Source organism: Sardina pilchardus, chromosome 3, assembly GCF_963854185.1.
Source record: "Sardina pilchardus chromosome 3, fSarPil1.1, whole genome shotgun sequence".
In the NCBI taxonomy this organism is placed as follows: domain Eukaryota; kingdom Metazoa; phylum Chordata; class Actinopteri; order Clupeiformes; family Clupeidae; genus Sardina; species Sardina pilchardus.
Window position 1 is genome coordinate 8,351,031 of NC_084996.1, and position 17,371 is coordinate 8,368,401.

At 41.7% G+C, this 17,371-nt stretch overlaps 2 protein-coding genes across 2 annotated transcripts; both read left to right on the forward strand.

The window, feature by feature from the left end:
* The first annotated feature begins 451 nt into the window (after positions 1-451).
* Positions 452-4,340, forward strand: LOC134076063 (membrane primary amine oxidase-like). The gene is given in 5 exon segments (XM_062531067.1): positions 452-1,090; positions 1,093-1,464; positions 2,571-2,856; positions 3,363-3,495; positions 3,978-4,340. Coding segments are annotated over 5 exon segments (1,647 nt in total). The 5' UTR covers positions 452-516; the 3' UTR covers positions 4,260-4,340.
* Positions 4,341-11,560: 7,220 nt separating this feature from the next.
* aoc2 (amine oxidase copper containing 2) lies at positions 11,561-16,611 on the forward strand. Its single transcript, XM_062531636.1, has 4 exons — positions 11,561-13,163; positions 14,228-14,513; positions 14,706-14,838; positions 15,098-16,611. Exons 1-4 carry the CDS (start codon positions 11,594-11,596, stop codon positions 15,377-15,379), a joined length of 2,271 nt encoding a protein of 756 aa, XP_062387620.1. The 5' UTR covers positions 11,561-11,593; the 3' UTR covers positions 15,380-16,611.
* The last annotated feature ends 760 nt before the right edge of the window (positions 16,612-17,371 follow it).

Genomic DNA, 17,371 nt, shown 5'->3' on the forward strand with positions numbered 1-17,371 from the left:
AGTACATGTCAGAATAACAAACAAATCTGGAAATACAACCATAATGACCACAGTAAAATATTTGCAGACCTGTCCAAGGATGAATACCAACAAGTCCGGGACTACATGTGGGCGCAGAAGAGTTTTGATATATCACACTCTGCAACAGCAGAGCCTAAGGAGAATTTTATCTTTTTGATAGACGTAGCGCTCCCAAAGAAAGCTGATGCGCTCCGTTACTTGGATGAACGTGCCTCTGCACCGACGAGGGAAGCATCAGTGGTGGTTTTCCACGGCTCCTTGGGCTATATTAAGGAATATGTGGTGGGACCTATTGGAGGGACACTCACCCACCGAGATGTGACGGAGGAGAAGTACAATCAGACTCAATTGAAAATAACCGCTCGCCCTGTCACCATTGGTGAATATGAGCAACTTTTTCAGTTCCTTGACGATGAGGTGTTTGGGAAATTGAAGGAAATACTAAAGGAAAGTTTCGACTATAGCGATAAGAAGACACTGTTTGCGTTTGAGGGCATGCCCCGTGGGCTAAAGTCAGGAGACCGAGAGACATGGCTATCTTTTTTGCGGGACATGAGCGGAATGTATATTCATCCAGTTGGTTTCGAAGTGTTGATTAACCACCAAAGCCTCGACCCATCCCAGTGGCAATTAAAGAAATTGCTTTACAATGGTCAATACTTTAACACTATTGACGAATTGAAAGAATCGTACAATAATGGCACTCTAACCAAAATCGTTTACAAGGACATTTTAAACTATGCCTCCTTAAAACCTCGAAAAAAGCCGACAGGTCTTGGCCCCCAGCAAGCTTATCATCAAGGTCAACGCTTCAGTGTTAAGGGTAACCAGGTTATGTACATGGAGTGGAGTTTTGCGTTTGGACTGAGCTCTCTCACCGGCATGCGGGCGTTTGATATTAAATTCAAAGGAGAGAGAATTGCATATGAACTTAGTGTACAAGAGGCGATGTCTGTCTACGGCTCAGTAACCCCTGGCATGATTCTCACCAAGTTCCTCGACTCCAGTAGTGGCATCGGTCGCTTCGCGTATGAGCTGGTGCGTGGAGTGGACTGTCCGTATGGGGCTACTACGTAGACACTTACCGTTATATAGACACGAATCAGACACATCGGTTCAGAAATTCAATCTGTGTTTTCGAGCACGATATAGGCAGGCCATTACGCAGGCACTTCTCTGACTTTTTTCACAACAAATATGGAGGGCTGGCAAACAGTGCTTTGATTAACAGATCCATCACTGCAATCGGGAACTACGACTATGTCTGGGATTTCATCTTTTACCAGAGCGGGTCTGTGGAAGCCAGAGTGCATGCCACTGGTTACATATCATCGTCTTTCATCATTGACGGTAGTTTGCGTCATGGCCACCAGGTCGCAGAAAATACCCTGGGAAATGTCCATACTCACTTCATTAACTTCAAAGTTGACCTAGATATTCTGGGTAAGTACTGCAAATAACCTTGCTGGTAGTGGACACTGATGTGCGTAATGGCATTCCTAATGTCCAGTCAGGATTCAGGAAGGAGTTACAGTCATTCATTAATTCACAGCGAAACCACTCCCTCTCTGTAAAAACATGCTAAACGTTTTCTCGACCAAATATGTCTTACATAAAAATGCTCTGAATGGACAGGTGGTTACAAAAATGACCACACAAAGGTGCAGTCTCTTTAGATATGATGATACCCTACATTATACCAATGTTTTATTTAGGTTCAGCTTTGACCAGGTGGTGTTCCTGAGGTTTATGCATCTGGTTTCTAGAAGACAGATTTATTACCAAGATGGGTTGCGGGATGAGGTAGGCTAGTCTAGCATTCCATAAAAAAGATCAGTAAGTGTCTTGGGACTTAACTCATAGTTTTTTGCCAGTGTTAGCTCACACACACAATCCTTACATGCTATTAGTCAGAGAAGTGAAAGAGTAACTTACGTATTACGACGTGGACATAAAATATTTATCTGAAAGTCTAATTGTATGTGGATAATTGTGTTTCTTTTGTTGTATCCAATATGTTCCACTACATTTCCCTTGTGTGAGAATGTCTCAATTTGTCATGGAACCTTTTGGCAGGAGTGTCGTGGGTCTCATCTCTCCTATGAATATTTAGTTTGGCTGCATGCTCAATCTGGACCCAGCTGTAGTAAACATGATCTAAGATTAGTGCATGTTATTGGTTATTACAGGTTATTCCAAGTTAAACAAGTCATGCATATATATCCATGAATGTGAATATGCAGATGAATACTCATAGGTCATCATTAGAGTCATAGACATTCATAAGATCATAAACAGAGTGGAGTTGCATGAATACACACATAGCTGAATGTCTGTGTGTCCATAATTGAGTCTCAGTATCTGCATATGAAGGATCTAAATAGACACACAGTCACATACAATCTTTGTCATGGCTGTGATTCAACTATCAGATTGATCCAGAAGTGGAAAGTGGTGAAACAAGACCTTACCTCAGTTACCTCTCACCTCAGATCATTCATGAACTGCACACACTTATTGATGCCGTTATTATCCTGCTGTCATCCAAGGTGTGAAGAACGTCTTCCAGACCAAAGACATGACCTATGAAGAGATGGACCTGCCCTGGACCTCGGAGCGGAAGGCCAAGATCCCCGTGCTGGTGGAAAAGCAGCTGACTACAGAGCAGGATGCTGCTCTGTATCACGGCAAACCCATGCCTCGCTCCCTGCATGTGGCCAGCAACCAGCTAAACAAGTGGGGACACCAGCGCTCCTACAAGATCCAGGTGATCAGTTTTGCGGCAGAGCACCTGCCTGAGAGCGAGCCAGAGGAACGCTCCATGTCCTGGGCCAGGTGAAGTCCGTCTTCTCACTACTGCTAGCTGTTGTTTTTTCAGTTTCTCCTCACATTTCGGGGCTGGTGCCCCTCTTCTTCGCAGAGAGTATATGGCCTAGATCCATTGGCAAAAATGTATTTCCTGGTTTGTGGAGACTTGTCTGAACTTTGAATTAATCGGAGTTCAATCACTAACGTTTGGTAATGATGTATGATATCCACGGGTGACACAACGATAACGATAGGCTTGAAACTTGAATGTAATCGCTCTTGGGAACGCCCTCTGTTCGCTCGTTGGGCGGAGATGCACTTGCCAGAGTAAACTAAGCTGGATCAAGCTACTGTATACCAGTCGGAGAAGGAAAGAGAAATGAAATTGAGCAGATGTAGTCAGGCGGAGCTAGGCTAAAAACCACCCATCATCCAATAACAATTTTTTTCTCTGTTTGCTTGTTTGTTTGTTAGTTTGTTTCTTTCTCGCTCTTACTCTCTCTCCCTCCTTCCCTCCCTCCTCCCTCTCTTAGGTACAAGGTGGCCATCACTAAGCACAAAGATGAAGAGCAGACCAGTAGTAGTCTCTATAGCCAGGATGATATGTGGTCACCTGCAGTAGACTTCAGCAAATTCATTGCTGATGATGAGTCGATTGTGAATGAGGTAAGAGGTGAACTCATAACTCATTCTTCAGACATTCTGATAATGTAGTCATCTCTTTTTTACTTACTCATTACACCAGGAGAAATGTGCAATAGATATTATATATAACCTCTAGCCTAGATCTAGATATTCTGCATAGACTTATAATGACTACAGCTGAAGTAAGTTAGGGAATTGAGACAATGTCTCGACTTTAAAGTATATATTTTTGGCCTTTTTAGAATAGAATAGAATAGAATAGAATAGAATAGAAAACACTTTTGCCTTTTGCCTTTATTGTTACAGGACAGTGAAGAGTAGACAGGAAGCAAGTGGGAGAGAGAGATGGGGTGGGATCGGGACATGACCGCAGGCCGGATTCGAAGGTCCCCGTGGGCACTCGGACCCGCTCATGGTATCGGCGCTGTAGCCTGCTGCGCCACAGCACCCCCACCAATGTCTCGACTTTAATGCTGCTCTTTGTTACTTGGTCTGTCCTTCAGGATCTCGTTGCTTGGGTGACTGCAGGCTTCCTGCACATTCCACATGCAGAGGATATTCCAAACACAGTCACCATTGGCAATGGTGGTGGTGTCATTCTGAGACCACACAACTATTTTGATGAGGACCCATCCATTCACTCACCTGATGGGGTGTTCTTTGAACCAGGGTCTGAGAACAGCTGTGAGTACAACAAGATGGCCTGCCTGAAGGATGACCAATGCACACCCACACTGGACCCATTCACTTATCATGGACTACAGGGTTGTTCACACCAGGATTGATAACTACAAAGATAACTATACTGTAGCTATAACGATATGAGCAATTTATTCTCCTTTTCTTTGTGTGTGTGTGTGTGTGTGTGTGTGTGTGTGTGTGTGTGTGTGTGTGTGTGTGTGTGTGCGACTCTGTGTGTGTTTGGTGCATGTCTGTGTGAGTAGCTGACCAGTTTTCAAATTACTCTCTTGTTAAATAGTTGTAGAATACTGGTAATTGACAAAGTGTGAATGGGATGCTGCACATGCAATGATTATGTCAAAAATCAAGTAACTCAACAACCAAAAAAGTAGTATGTATTTCTGACCACACCCAATATCATTTTCACACACTGAGCTGTTTAGTCTTGTTTTAAGGTTTAAGAATTATTTTACATTAAAATTATTTTATGATGATGTTTCACACTTTTTTTTATTTCCAATGGGCTATTTTGGAAGTGTTCTAACCTTTCATGGTGCATATTTACAAAGATGGACCTGGAGACAAGTGCCTTTGGAGGGAGACTTTGTAGTCCAAAAAATGACCAACTATACAACAAAATGGAGGCAATCCAAACCGAGTGATGGCAAAGACGAAACTCGAGTTTATTGCAACGGATCCGGGAGTTGATACAATGTATACACCAGCATCGCCACCATACCAACCCAATGCAAGATACAAACTGTTCTGCTTAAATACATTTCTTGAGATCCTCCTATCGTTGTCTCACGTGAGGCCCATCTCCGGCCATGTCCTGTTACGTGAGGCACCAGTGCATGCGTCAGATGAAACTAGCTCTGATCAGTGATTGTGTTAAGAGACGACCTTGTCAATCATGAGTACTCACAGTGACAAAGGGCCTGCGCGTGCTCATGATTGATGAAAGGTCTTTTGGGGTTGGCTTGATCAAAGACTTTGGGTGGCAAATGAGTGAAACACATGATTGAAACATACATTGTGGAATTTCTCACTACAACTTAACCCTACATGGGTTTTTTTTGGTAGTGAGCACATTAAGACGGATTAGTTGTTGCACTTGGCTAAGTGAATTTAATCATCCTAGACCAAGAATAAATATGTTAAACAATATTAAAATATCACAATAAATACGATCACACTATTGAAAAAACTTCTCATTAGCCATCAAGACAAATATAACTAGAATGCATTTCCCGGTGGGAAGTGCGAAGTGTGCTTGCTCCGACGCGCCGCGCCAGCGCCTAGCAGGGGACACGACGGCTCGCCCTCAGGTCAAAGCGCCAAAGTTTGGCCAAGACGCGAAGCTGCTTCGAGTTTGGCGGCGTTGCCCTCGATTGCCGAATTCTTACACTGACGTGAAGGGTTGCCTAGGTTCATCAGTGGTATGTCCCAGAGCACCTCCAATGTAAAAATGTGGATGTCATCCCAAAGACGTAAAGAGATACCGAATGAGACAAAATGCTTTTTTGCTAATTGCGACGCCCCCTAGTGGCCAAATTGCACCACATTTACTGAGGTTACTTTGGATGGTGTCCAAAATCATCCCACCAAATATGGTCTTGACACCTCAAAGCGTTTCTGAGATTTGACCTCACTTCCTGTTCGGAGGCTTCGCCATCGAATTTCATTGGCTGCCATGGGCGAACGCTTTGATGTATGGAAATGAAATGTACACCTCTAAGGTCTGTAGACCTTGTGTTGAATTATGTGTGAGTTGTTCACGTGTAGCCAGCATGAAACACGTAACCACTGAAAGAAGGAAGGAGCCTAAGGAACTAGGCATGTTTCTAGAACAAATACGAGTAATGTTAGGAGTATTGCGGGAACATCTGCTGTTTACTCACTGTTGAGTAAGTTGCAATGTGTTATAGCCTCAAATTGAGAATAAACAGGACGACTCACCTGTTCAAATGGTGTAATAGGATCAAATTTGGTGTTGATATGTCAAAGCAACCAGGCTGTTACTGGTTAACGTTTCTGAATATGAAATCGATTTTGGATTGGTTGCATGTGATAAAAGCTATGCCATTTCCTGTCCAGACAGCATTCATATTCAGAAATACTGTACACCGGCAACAAGGCACACACACAGACACACACACAGACACACACACATACACACACCTCTTTCAAACAGAAGCATCAGTCCGTTACATCTGCCTCTTGTCCACAAACTGCATGTTGCTGAGTTGACCCACAACGGCAACAGCAACGAAGACTTTCACACAAACACACACACACACACACACACAACACCCCCTCAAACCCAAATATCTGTGTGTTACGTCTGCCTCTTGTCCATAAACTGCATGTTGCACAGTTCACCTACATCTACCCACAATTCTTTGATTTATAAATAATCCCTGCATTAAAAAACTGCAATGTGTCAAATCTTAATATATATATATATATATATATATATATATATATACTGTATGGGCAATTCCATGCAAAACTGTCAAGTCCATAACCCCACACAGCGTCAAACTATGATGTGGATGATGATTTCTTAAAAGTTTACCATTTCGCTCTTCTTGTTTGTACAACATATTCAATGACATTGTTAACTTAATCATTTGCATTATATAAATGTAACCTATTTTTCCACCCTTATGTCTCAACATATACTGGAGTCACATTCATAAACATTAACATGATCCTAGGTTCTCAATTTGCTGGACTCACTGTCTACCATAAAGTTAAAGAATAGTAATAACAGAAGAAAAGGTAAGACGATGTTGATAGCGAGATTAACTAGGGTGGTGCCTCCACTGAAGAATGTCTTTACCACTGCCCTGGTGGAAATATGTAAATCCTCAGAAATGTCAAGTGCTACAGTTACTTCTACCTGCTTTGATATAGCTTATCCTAAATGAAATACTATGCAATGCAACCATCACAAAACATTTGTTGTATCCTTTGTTTTTAACTCTTAGAATTCAGTTCAGTATGACATAATAAAATGAAAGTACAAAAATAGTTTTTAAACCCCTTTTTAAAAGTTCAACCTATCACTTTCAATGAAATCTCAATTAAGGATTACGTAGTTCTAAATAGTAACTGTGTGGTAATAATTCACCTATACCACCCATAGCCTAAATTAATTAAATGTTTACCATGAACAATAGTTAAATGAAACACACAGTAATACTTTCTATAACACTTTGTGTTGGATGTAATTAATTGAACCTAGAATTGTTAACTGCTATACAATAAGTGGGCCAAACTTCACAGTTTAAGTCTCCACACATAAGATTGCCTACTGAGTCTAAAAACATAGCTCCCACTTTCCTTAACTGGAGTGGAATTCTGAGATTTCTCCCTAAAGCTGAAACTATTATTTTTACCTAATTATTATTATTACTATTATTATTGGGAGGTTATATGTTTGCACTGATTCGGGTAGGGTAGTGGCACTTTACTGGATGGTATATCGGTTAGAATATAGGACGGAGAAGAGATGGGGTTTAACTTTGTATTGTTCCAGCAGAGACATTCAGGATTTCCATACATACAGAGAAATATAGGTAGATGGCTATTTATATAGATATATAATATATCTGCAGCATACAGAAATGCATTGAATACTAAGCTCATTAAACTGAATTGTAAGCCAGCACACACATACAGCAACGGCAACGCCCCTTCAAGAAAGAAAAGAAACCTTTTTGTTCGTGACTACAGTTATTATGTGGTCAATTACGCCATCTAGCGGCGTAAAAGGTACTGTGTAATAGCGCTAACTCGCACAGGTACAAACTTCCTCCAGTCGGAGATTGTTAATGAGGGCTATCTTTTACTGTCTATGGGGCTAAAGGACTGTATGGATTGATGGATTGTGTTGCTTGGGTGGCGTCAGTTAGAACCAAAGATCATAGAGCCCTAGAATCTTTGGTTAGAACACCGGTTGTGAAGCAGTAGTTTCTCCTTAGTTTCTTTATTGAGTTTTCTTCCACCATACAACAGCATGAATAAACTTATAATGTATAGTTGTCTGTAAAGAACCAAATAAACTGTCATTAATATGGTCACTAAATAAACTGTATCGCTATCTCTCATTCTATGAGCACAACTTCTCACACAAGTAAACTTTAACATACAGGCTTCATTCAACCCTTAATGCTAATGCTCCGCTTAGCATGCTAAGTCCTTGCATATCAACGTGAAGGATACATCCCACTCCCAATACACATGACCGAAGGTTACGTTCACTTACTTTTGTTGTCATACACGCACACAACTTCAACTTAAGGTAATTGGCAGTCTCACTCTATTAATATCTGTAAAGCTAACGTCATGAACTTCTCCAACACTGTGGTAATACTACAAGATCTAACAATGAACTAACATGAGGCTGCACGAGAGGGCGTCACTAAGCAACCACACCTCAACAAAAGAAGAGTACAGACCAAAGATTCTAGAACAGAGCAAGATGGTTATGGTTATGGTTATGGTTATGGTTATTTAGCAGACGCCTTTGTCCAAAGCGACAAAGATACTTAAATACCCAACCGTCTCTGGTACAGAGAAGCTAGACTACGTCCTTACAACAGTAGAAACGCTAAACAGTAGATTCTTAAGCTAAACACATGAAGTATTATAATTTCAGAGAACACTTACATTATATTACTTCATGGAAATCATGTCAGGAGCAAGTTTAAGTGTAGTAGGCTATTAGCAAACCTCTTGCATACCAGTGTGAATTAACTCGATGCAAACATCAACTAATTACTTTTCGTCAATGATCGCATCTCTGAATGTCAAGGACTGGATTACTCAGGATAACTGCAGGAATTGTCTAAGGGTAAATTAATTATCTCTTTTTTTAGTGCACAGACGTCTGCTCATCATCACATCAGAAAACGAAACTTATAGGAAAACAAGCGACGTTACGACATGGGAGTGATTTACCCAGAATGCTCGAAGTCAATATTGCTATAGGCTATAACAAGAAATAAAATCTCAAAACATCACAAATATACGAAACGATGTCCTGTAATCATTACAATCTCCTACATAGTAATTCATTACGAAGAGAAACTATTACAAATTGTCAAAAACGAAATACCGTCACAGTGAAAGCTCCTGGGATTGCCACTATAAATAGCACCTGGACATCCAGGGAGAATAACAACGTGTAAAGGCCCATTCATGCTCAACGTGTGGCAATTTACATCCGTATTTTGTACGCACGTTCTATCCGGTGGTGTATTCATACCTCCGTCCGTATTTTACGTGTGAATGCATAGCGCCCCCAATTTTCGTGTGGTATTCGTGTGGTAGTGCTCGGTATTGCAACGTTTCATCCGTTTCATCCGTAATCATAAGCCCCTCAATTTCGTGTCAAACTACGGACGAAATCAACGGAATGAACGTTTGAAACACTCCACACGTATCCGTATCCGTATTTTACGTTGAGCATGAATGGGGCTTAAGTCCGCACTTGCCTCTCGAGGCCATGGCGTCGTATAAGATCTTCTCAGTCTCGGGATGAGACATCGTTGCCGACAATCTAAGTTGATCACGTGCATTGTTCAGTTGCGGACCATCTCAGTCAGTTAGTTCAGACAAATACAGGGAGAAAATGTTGTGGTGTAACGCAGCTGGGTGTTACAAAAGCTACTACCTAATGGGACTCGTGCCAGTTCCTTTTGCAAGAATTGGCATACTTTGATTTTTTTTTAATATCAACATTGTATCTTAAATCACTCTGGAATGTCCTTTTGACATTATTTAAGCAATTTAAGATGAGCTATTCTGCTTAACAGTATACATTCGCCAACACACACGCTTTTGCTAATTATAAAGCCATCGAAAGACCAAATAACACCAAATTTATTGAGGGTGCTTTGGATGGGGTCTCAAGTCATCCCACCAAATATGGCTTTCATACGTCACAGCATTTCCAAGATAGGCACACTTCCTGTTTGGCGGCTTCGCTCGCTGAATTTAATTGGTCGTCACAGGCGAACGCTTGGACGTATGAAGGCGAAATCGAGGCATTTGATCCGCCTTGGTCTGTAGATCACGCGTGCCAAGTTTCATGACGATCGGAGGAACTATGCGGCCAAAGTCGCTTTACTTTGATTTTGGACAAAATTCAAAATGGTGGAAAATCCATCATGGCGGAAAATTACGTCACATAGTGCGTTGGAATCAGCTGAGTCAGAGGATTCCAACGGTATAAGTTTTATCAAAATCGACCATACGGATCAAACGTTACGGACATTAACGTGTTTTCCAACTTTGACCAGTTGGTGGCGCTAGGGCGTGAGAGCGGCGAGCATGAAACCTGGTGGTGTCAATCAAGGTAGTCTCTTCTATCAGCGTACCACATTTCATGACTTTATGTTTTACGGTTTGGGCTACAGGTGGAAAAATGTGTGGGCATCAGCGCTCAAAAGTTGCTTTTCCATTCATTCCTATGGGAAAAAAATGACCGGAAAAACTGGAATAACGGGAGAACGACAAGGCGTATCAAAAAGCTGTATAGGCTACAAGCCACCATCCTCCCATCAGGACGCACGCGTGAGAGGTGGAACGGCGTCTCTAGCTCCAAATCCCTAGGACAAGATAGGGAGACAAAAGTTGGACTTAAGATAAATAATATGAAACGCACGGATAACAATAGTGTGCTTTGCTTGCAGCAAGCACACTAATTAATAAAATATTGACTATATGAAATTAGACTTATTTAGAAAAACGTCTGATGACGCTTTCAAACGCTGGTCAGGTCCTCTGATGTGATGAGAGTTCAATTGTGAACATGTGAGTTATTCTACTTGAAAGCAGATTTCCACGATAGACTACTCTTCATTTTCTAATATAGGCCTTTGGGTGTTTCCAAATAGGCTATATATATATATTTTGTTCAGATTACATGATATTTGTGATGGCATCCAGGTAGATACATCCATGAATTCAAGCTCTCCGAACCCTCTTTGTTGGTTCAACTGTTCACCAAAACTCATTAGCTAAATAGTGAAAGTGAGTTCAGATTGGCCAGTTTTCAGTGTATGAGAAATTATACTAGCCAGTTCTGATTATTGGGGGGTTAAACTGCCACACTGTCCCTGTCGCTCGTAATCTTCTTAAGCATGCAGTAAATTGCGAATAGCATAAAGTGACCAAATGTCCGAGACCAAAACCGGGGAGATAATCCCAAAAATGTCAAAAATGCTAGGCATTATCATAATCACAGAAATAAAACTTGTGCGAATGCTGGCCATTGTTTTTAAGATCTCCAAATGATGCACTTAGGCTACTGAACACGTAGGGGATGGGGTGTGGTTTTGGCTTAACTTCCATCTACCGCCTTTTGCGCTACACCAAACTCTCTCACGTTCTCCCAAACCGTCACTTTCCAAGAACCCTTTTTAAGATGGTCGCGCAATTTGCTTCGCTGGCTAAATGCCTGTTAATTCTGCTCGCTCTTATTTCGTTTATCCTAAACATTGTATTCATTTGTCTTAACTCTAGTAGAGTACCTAAATGTCAGAATAACCAACACATCTGGAAATATAACCACAATGACCACAGTAAGATATTTGCAGACCTGTCCAAGGATGAATACCAACAAGTCCGGGACTACATGTGGGGGCAGAAGAGTTTGGACATATCACACTCTGCAACAGCAGAGCCTAAGGAGAACTTTATCTTTTTGATAGACGTAGTGCTCCCAAAGAAAGCTGATGCGCTCCGTTACTTGGATGAACGTGCCTCTGCACCGACGAGGGAAGCATCAGTGGTGGTATTCCACGGCTCCTTGGGCTATATTAAGGAATATGTGGTGGGACCTATTGGAGGGACACTCACCCACCGAGATGTGACGGAGGAGAAGTACAATCAGACTCAATTGAAAATAACCGCTCGCCCTGTCACCATTGGTGAATATATGAAACTTTTTCAGTTCCTTGACGGTGAGGTGTTTGGGAAATTGAATGAAATACTAAAGGAGAGTTTCGACTACAACGATAAAAAGCCACTGAATCCATTTGAGGGGATGCCCCGTGGGATAAAGTCGGGAGACCGAGAAACATGGATATCTTTTTTTCGGGACATGAGCGGAATGTATATTCATCCAGTTGGTTTCGAAGTGTTGATTAACCACCAAAGCCTCGACCCATCCCAGTGGCAATTAAAGAAATTGCTTTACAATGGTCAATACTTTAACACTATTGACGAATTGAAAGAATCGTACAATAATGGCACTCTAACCAAAATCGTTTACAAGGACATTTTAAACTATGCCTCCTTAAAACCTCGAAAAAAGCCGACAGGTCTTGGCCCCCAGCAAGCTTATCATCAAGGTCAACGCTTCAGTGTTAAGGGTAACCAGGTTATGTACATGGAGTGGAGTTTTGCGTTTGGACTGAGCTCTCTCACCGGCATGCGGGCGTTTGATATTAAATTCAAAGGAGAGAGAATTGCATATGAACTTAGTGTACAAGAGGCGATGTCTGTCTACGGCTCAGTAACCCCTGGCATGATTCTCACCAAGTTCCTCGACTCAAGTATTGGCATCGGTCGCTTCGCGCACGAGTTGGTGCGTGGAGTGGACTGTCCGTATGGGGCTACCTACGTAGACACTTACCGTTATATAGACACGAATCAGACACATCGGTTCAGAAATTCAATCTGTGTTTTCGAGCACGATATAGGCAGGCCATTACGCAGGCACTTCTCTGACTTTTTTCACAACAAATATGGAGGGCTGGCAAACAGTGCTTTGATTATCAGATCCATCACTGCAATCGGGAACTACGACTATGTCTGGGATTTCATCTTTTACCAGAGCGGGTCTGTGGAAGCCAGAGTGCATGCCACTGGTTACATATCATCGTCTTTCATCATTGACGGTAGTTTGCGTCATGGCCACCAGGTCGCAGAAAATACCCTGGGAAATGTCCATACTCACTTCATTAACTTCAAAGTTGACCTAGATATTCTGGGTAAGTACTGCAAATAACCTTGCTGGTAGTGGACACTGATGTGCGTAATGGCATTCCTAATGTCCAGTCAGGATTCAGGAAGGAGTTACAGCCATTCATTAATTCACAGCGAAACCACTCCCTCTCTGTAAGAACATGCTAAACGTTTTCTCGACCAACTATGTCTTACATAAAAATGCTCTGAATGGACAGGTGGTTACAAAAATGACCACACAAAGGTGCAGTCTCTTTAGATATGATGATACCCTACAACATTATACCAATGTTTTATTTAGGTTCAGCTTTGACCAGGTGGTGTTCCTGAGGTTTATGCATCTGGTTTCTAGAAGACAGATTTATTACCAAGATGGGTTGCGGGATGAGGTAGGCTAGTCTAGCATTCCATAAAAAAGATCAGTAAGTGTCTTGGGACTTAACTCATAGTTTTTTGCCAGTGTTAGCTCACACACACAATCCTTACATGCTATTAGTCAGAGAAGTGAAAGAGTAACTTACTGTACGTATTACGACGTGGACATACAATATTTATCTGAAAGTCTAATTGTATGTGGATAATTGTGTGTTTGTGAGAATGTCTCAATTTGTCATGGAACCTTTTGTCAGGAGTGTCGTGGGTCTCATCTCTCCTGTGAATATTTAGTTTGGCTGCATGCTCAATCTGGACCCAGCTGTAGTAAACATGATCTAAGATTAGTGCATGTTATTGGTTATTACAGGTTATTCCAAGTTAAACAAGTCATGCATATATATCCATGAATGTGAATATGCAGATGAATACTCATAGGTTCATCATTAGAGTCATAGACATTCATAATATCATAAACAGAGTGGAGTTGCATGAATACACACATAGCTGAGTTTCAGTATCTGCATATGAAGGATCTCAATAGACTCGCAGTCACAAATATAATCTTTGTCATGGCTGTGTGCTCTGATTCAACTATCAGATTAATCCAGAAGTGGAAAGTGGTGAAACAAGACCTTACCTCAGTTACCTCTCACATCAGATCATTCATGAACTGCACACACTTATTGATGCCGTTATTATCCTGCTGTCATCCAAGGTATGAAGAACGTCTTCCAGACCAAAGACATGACCTATGAAGAGATGGACCTGCCCTGGACCTCGGAGCGGAAGGCCAAGATCCCCGTGCTGGTGGAAAAGCAGCTGACTACAGAGCAGGAGGCTGCTCTGTATCATGGCAAACCCATGCCTCGCTCCCTGCATGTGGCCAGCAACCAGCTAAACAAGTGGGGACACCAGCGCTCCTACAAGATCCAGGTGATCAGTTTTGCGGCAGAGCACCTGCCTGAGAGCGAGCCAGAGGAACGCTCCATGTCCTGGGCCAGGTGAAGTCCGTCTTCTCACTACTGCTAGCTGTTGTTTTTTTCAGTTTCTCCTCACATTTCAGGGCTGGTGCCAAACCCACCCATCATCCAATAGGAATATTTCTCTCTGTTTGTTTGTTTGTTTGTTTGTTGGTTTGTTTCTTTCTCGCTCTTACTCTCTCTCCCTCCTTCCCTCCCTCCTCCCTCTCTTAGGTACAAGGTGGCCATCACTAAGCACAAAGATGAAGAGCAGACCAGTAGTAGTCTCTATAGCCAGAATGATATATGGTCGCCTGTAGTAGACTTCAGCAAATTCATTGCTGATGATGAGTCGATTGTGAATGAGGTAAGAGGTGAACTCATAACTCTTCAGGCATGCTCATATAATGTGGTCATCTAGCAGGATGTCAGATTTTTATTTCACATGTGAAAAACAAGTTTTTATTTTTTACTCATTACACCGGGAGAAATGTGCAATAGATATCCCATTTAACCTAGTCTAGGTCTAGATATTCTATAGATTTACAGTGACTACAGCTGAATTAGGGCATTGACACAATGTCTCGACTTTAATGTTGCTCTTTGTCACTTGGTCTGTCCTTCAGGATCTCGTTGCTTGGGTGACTGCAGGCTTCCTGCACATTCCACATGCAGAGGATATTCCAAACACGGTCACCATTGGCAATGGTGGTGGAGTCATTCTGAGACCACACAACTATTTTGATGAGGACCCATCCATTCACTCACCTGATGGGGTGTACTTTGAACCAGGGTCCGAAAACAGCTGTGAGTACAACAAGATGGCCTGCCTGAAGAATGACCAATGCACACCCACACTGGACCCATTCACTTATCATGGGTTTGAAGGAGTCATGAAATTTGAATGAGGCTGATTGGTTTTATTGTTATCTCAGGATTTACAATCTGGACTAGAGGGTTGTTCACACCAGGATCGATAACTACAAAGATAACTATAACTATATCGATATGAGCATCCATACCGACCAACAGCAGACAATTTGGCAGACACTTTGTTAAATTGTTACGGTGTCTTAAGCAAATTAGTAATATTAACAATCAATGCGACTCTAAAAATGGATTAATAGGTGTTATCTGAACAGTTATGTCTTTACAACTCCTCTTGAAAGACCCAAATCTATCGCAGGAACGCAGGACACTATAGGCTACTCATTCCACCAACTCCATAATGTATTGTATTATACTGTGTATGGGTTTCATGTTGAAGGACATTATTAAAGAAAATTAATATGTGAATTTGAGCAGCAATGTTTTGAGTTATTCTGTCATGTTTATGCATAAGGTTTTGTTTTAGTCTGATACATAGAATTACATAATTGCCTTTCTGTCATGAATGTAGAAATGTATAAACGTGTTTATATTGTTGTTCATTTGTATAATACACATTTGATAACAACTATTGATCTTGATGGATATATTATTCCAGTTTTGGTTTGTTAAAAAAGAAAAACATTGCATTGACAAAATGTGAGTTTCATCAAGTGATGCTGAATAGTGAATGCTTTCTCCTGAGAGTTGGCTGTGGCTGTAAGGAGCTTCATTGTCCTTGACATCCACACACCCTCTTGAAGGGAACTCAAGTTCCTGGGAACGCTTCTTGACTGTTAATTGAACCCAGTGTTTTAGTTTCAAGTATTTCTGCTCTGGAGATGGGTGCTGGCATTTGGGAGGAAAATCAGTCACACACCAATGTAAATATAATAAGCTGTGCAAATCCAGTCATTATTAAAGGTCCTTCAACACAAATTCTGTGTGTTAAGTGTGAAAATTGTGCATCTGCTTATTAAAGTATGGCCTACAGACTGCAATATGTTTTTCTCATGAGATTTCAGCTGAAAGCAACAGATTTGCTTGCTATTCTGATATGAATGTGGTTCACCAAACTCTTTCTGAAGATCAGTTTGGCTGAAAGTCTGTGAAAATGCAGAAAACTTCTGAAAAAAGTCCAATGAAGAGCCACTTTTCAATAATTGTAACATTGCAGTTTAATACAGAAACGCAGAACAACACGTTTCTCTGAGAAGTATTGTGTACAGTGAACAGTGAATAAACATTTCATAACAATGCTGTTACTTTTATCTTGGATTCATTGTCAACACCCAATCTCTCAGTTTTCTGTATTTTTTTCTGTATTTTTTAGGCAACGCATACCACAGCTGCTCTTGATTCTGTAATCTGTAGGTCATTGCCTCCCTCTCTCACTCACTTACATATACTCTCTCTCTCTCTCTATTTACCCTTAGTCTCTCTCCCTCTCTCTGAAGGGGTGACAGGAAACACTAAATAAGAACCAGATCACGTAACCAAATGGCCACCCCCTCTCTCCCCTCTCCTGTTCCTCTCATCTCCCCTGTGACTCCCATTCTTCGTTCCCTCGCGCTCTCCCCAGACAAGTCTTCCTCTGCTCCAGAATTCCTCCCGCCACTTGGGAAAGAAAGTTCTATGATTTTGTATAACATGTTGTTTTGTCCCGTTTGACTCAATCTTTATTTTGTTGTTTTGATTCCCCAAGATCAGCTGAGGTGCAGTACCTTCATCAGCTCCCCCCACCCTCCCCTCAGGGAACAACGGAAAGAGGCGATTGGTTTGGCGATAGAGCTTAGGGAGGGGGATTTGTAACACACACACACACACACACACACACACACACACACACACACACACACACAGCTGGGCTATGTATCCATACACTACGTGCATACTGTCAGATGCTTCTCACACACACATCTCATGCATGTGCTCAATCTGCTTTTCTGGAGAAAAGGAGGTGAAAGAATGCTAGCACTCGTCCAACGTTTCTCTCAGCAAAATAGGAGCAGCTTACAATGAATCAGTGTGGA